At 38.0% G+C, this 3801-nt stretch overlaps 1 protein-coding gene across 1 annotated transcript; it reads right to left on the bottom strand.

The window, feature by feature from the left end:
* Positions 1-294: 294 nt before the first annotated feature.
* Positions 295-2680, bottom strand: LOC135202146 (uncharacterized). Its single transcript, XM_064231397.1, has 2 exons — positions 2366-2680; positions 295-765 (listed from the first exon to the last, which is right to left on the bottom strand). The coding sequence occupies exons 1-2, from the start codon at positions 2678-2680 to the stop codon at positions 295-297; spliced, it is 786 nt and encodes a 261-aa protein (XP_064087467.1).
* Between the last annotated feature and the right edge of the window lie 1121 nt (positions 2681-3801).

Below are 3801 nucleotides of genomic sequence, written 5' to 3'. Positions count from 1 at the left end.
CTGAGGTATTTTGCAAGGGAGATTCCTTTACGAGCCTCATGTACACCTTCAAGATATCGAAGCAGACCATCTCAGTTGTGGTTCCTGAGGTCTATGAAGCTTTGATCTCAGCACTGAAAGGGTATGTTAAGGTAAAATAAGAAAACCAGAAGTATTCACTGTATTACTTTCTCTCTTCTCTCTCTCTCTCTCTTCTCTCTCTCTCTCTGTCTCTCTCTCTCTCTACTTTATGTATTTAAGAACAATATGAAAGGTGTGTTTACTAGAAAAACATATATATGTAGGAATCATATTTTAATCACAATAATTACTACATGAGTTTGGGGAAGGAGAGCAACTTGGAGTAGAGGCACCACTTGGGGCGGTAAAGTACTGTGGGATGCCTTGCGATGTTGGCACAGGAAACCCTGAATACCTTTGTCCTGTATATGAAGTTTGTGGGTTGAACTGAGCCGCACCCTCCCCAAAGTACCCTATTTCCAAGTTGAAAATTATTTCATTAATTTTATGCTGTGCTATTGATACCTCGCACTTACGTCTTCCGCATACTCTCAGTTTATGGGCAACATTTTCACCGAACACATGATATTCATCCCGTGTAGTGACATGTGCTAGAGACTTCATCAAGTGAAATGCTTCTTTCACTTCGTCAGGAGGCCTTTTAGCTGACGAACGACGGGGCGGGAAAGCGCTCTGAGGTGTTTCAGCTTGATGTGAACTCTCAATTACAGCATCAGTTTCTTGCTCAGATTCAACTTCAGCAACCTGAAAGAGAAGAGAAACACTTATAAATATCGTTGTTGTTATTGTTGTTGTTGTTGCTGTTGTTTTTGTTGCTATTGTTTTTGTTGTTATTATTTGTTGCCAGAGTTCCTACTATTATATTGTTTTTAATATCATCATTATTATCATAATTATTATGCATTATTGTTAGAATTATTACTATTCTCATTATCATTATTTCTATCTATCATTATTATTGCTGTTGTTTGTATTGTGACTTACTGGTGTTGATATACTCATTATTTTCAATAATAATATTAGAGGCTCTTTCGCTTCACATTCCATCCCATTGGGTATTGTATCATCTCTGGAGAGAGAGAGAGAGAGAGAGAGATAAATCATTAGTCTACCGATGATCATTCTTCTCCTCATCGCAGTATCTCAATTGCAAGGGTATCATATTATGTGTGCATGTGTGTTATTTCACTGACTACGTATATTTCTCCTCAGATGCCTGCTACGGAAGAAGAATGGATTGCAGCAGCAAATGGGTTCTCCCACAGATGGAACTTTCCACACTGTATTGCTGCACTTGATGGGAAGCACGTTCAAATACAAGCTCTAAAGAATTGTGGAAGCCTTTTCTTTAACTCATGGCGTGCGTAAATGCAGATTACCAGTTTATATATGCAGATGTAGGATGTTAAGGCAGAATTTCGGATGGAGGTGTGTTTAAATATACAAGTTTGTATGAGAAAGTAGAGCAGAAGCGGCTCAGGCTACCTCCAGACCAGCCACTTGCAGAGGGACGCATTCCTGTGCCATACATGTTTGTTGGAGATGACGCTATATCACGTTACTTACTGAAACCATTTCCAGGAAATCTAGATAGGCCTTCCCCTGAGAGGATCTTTAATTACAAGTTGTGTAGGGCTCGGAGGATAGTAGAAAATGAGTTTGGAATTTCAGCATCTAAGTTCAGAGTGTTTCTAAAACCTATTGCACTACACCCAGACAAGGTAGAGAGTGTTACTCTGACATGCATATATTTGCATAATTTCTACGCAGGAATGTGGATTCGAGAAATGTTTATTCACCACCCCAGTACGTTTGACTCGGAAAATGTGGATAATGCCAGTATAACTGCAGGATCATGGAGAGCAGCAATGAATGAAGGTGAAGGGTTCATTGATTTGCAAAATATGCCACGAAGGAGTACTGTGGATGCACGGGACATAAGGAAGGAGTTTCGAGATTACTTTCTCCCACCGGAAGGAAGTGTTCCTTGGCAGGGTAATTATGCGTAGGGCGTGTTAGGTTAAAAAGGCTGCCTGTAAATGTACCTGTAGATGTCTGCTGAGCATTGATAAGATTAAATTGTATACATAAATGACACCTATTTTTTACCTACTTTTGCAACAGTTATTATGTTAGGATAATAATACTAATAACAGATATTATGTTATGGTAATAATACTACTAATAATATCAGCTTACCTATCTCTACATAAATGAGATTTATTTTTTACCTGCTGTATTAACAGTTATTATGTTACGGTAATAATACTAATAGCAGTTATTAGATTACGGTAATAATACTAATAGCACTTATTATGTTACGGTAATTGTAACATCACCTTACCTCTCTCTCTGGTGAGTCTGTTGACCGGCTTCCTCTGGATTCTCGGCCCTGCAGCAAAAACCATGAGCACTTCTTTGGGGAACTTCCACTTCTTTTCAGTGAAGTCAGTTTCACATGTTCCCTCCTGAATTGTACTTTGATGGCTTTTATCTTCTTTTCTGTATCACTTACAGTTATAGAAAGTTTATCAGCTATCCCCGTCAAGGCATCCATCTTTTTAATTCTATTTTTGTCATCCACATTTGTTACATCCCACAATGTTGGGGATGAATGAAGCAATTCAATTAGTTCTAGAGTTTTCTCGGCAGACCACATGGCGCTATCACTGCAAGTCTCCAGTAGGTACTAATTCATCGTCGCCCGGCCGCACACACACACACACACGTAGTGTTTCCCATTCTGGATGGGAAACAGTAATTCTTGAAATGGTGTTTGGAAATGGTTTGCAAACAGTTTGGAAACATTATTTGCATACAGTTTGGAAGCAGTTTCCAAACATTGTTTCCAAACAATGTTTCCAAGTGTGTACGGGCTTAACGTATCACTGAAGGAGTGTTCTTAACTTGCGACCGGCCTCGGACCATGACATCGTTACAATAGTTGTTTTAAGTAAATATATTTCTTCTCCAAGCTATTTACTTGGGCAGAAAAGGATACCTGAATGGTCATTAATATTGGTGATATATAATTACGTTAATAATAAGATGAGGGAACGTATTAAAATGGTGATGCTTTAACAATGCAAACCCGTTTACCAGCTCTGTCATCTTAACGAATCGCCACTTTTGTTTACGTTAAAGACACGTTAGATGTTTCTGAATTTCTAGTAATAAGTGTTTCCTCTCTTCGTTTGAAAATAGGAAAGGTGGAAGGCACTATAATGAAGCATATTTGGAAAGGAATTTTATCAGAAGAAGCTACGTTGTAAACTTGATTCAAAAGCTCTAAGTAAGGTGTAGACTGATGTTTGTGGGGGTTTCTTTAAGCTCACATCGTGCAGGAAGGTAAAGGAATTGAGGAGAGCGCCCGGCTCAAGGAAACACCATGTTTTGCTGTTAACTCTAAATTTATTAGAACAACTTAACTCTTAAGTAAACATAATAACACGTACATTGTGCAAAATTAGTTGCTAAATTCACACTCATAAATGTGTTGACTTGTAAATACCAAATACTAAATTACTTGCACTTCAATATACACTTCAAGTAAGTAAAACAGGAGGAACCACTTAATAAAAAAAAAAATGGCAGTGCTATTTCAGGTACACTATAAGAAAACTTCTCTCAAGTAAATATGCAGAAAACCACCTTTCTAAATTCAACATCCTCCCGGCAATAGGGGACGAAGCCACCTATTAAAGAGCACAACTTAGACCTTATCTAAATTATACCTGACAGAAAAATCCCCAATGAAAATACTGTAGTTTCACAAACTAA

This window comes from Macrobrachium nipponense, chromosome 30 (assembly GCF_015104395.2).
Source record: "Macrobrachium nipponense isolate FS-2020 chromosome 30, ASM1510439v2, whole genome shotgun sequence".
In the NCBI taxonomy this organism is placed as follows: Eukaryota; Metazoa; Arthropoda; class Malacostraca; order Decapoda; family Palaemonidae; genus Macrobrachium; species Macrobrachium nipponense.
The sequence above is the reverse complement of the archived record's forward strand: the minus strand, read 5'-3'. Positions and strand labels throughout refer to the sequence as shown.

Excerpts from the sequence above, each read along its gene's own strand:
- LOC135202146 (XM_064231397.1), bottom strand. The coding sequence starts at position 2,680 with ATGTGGTCTGCCGAGAAAACTCTAGAACTAATTGAATTGCTTCATTCA. Across the intron at positions 766-2,365 it reads CAGACTCACCAGAGAGAGAG|GTTGCTGAAGTTGAATCTGA; the intron begins GTAAGGTGATGT and ends CTTCTCTTTCAG.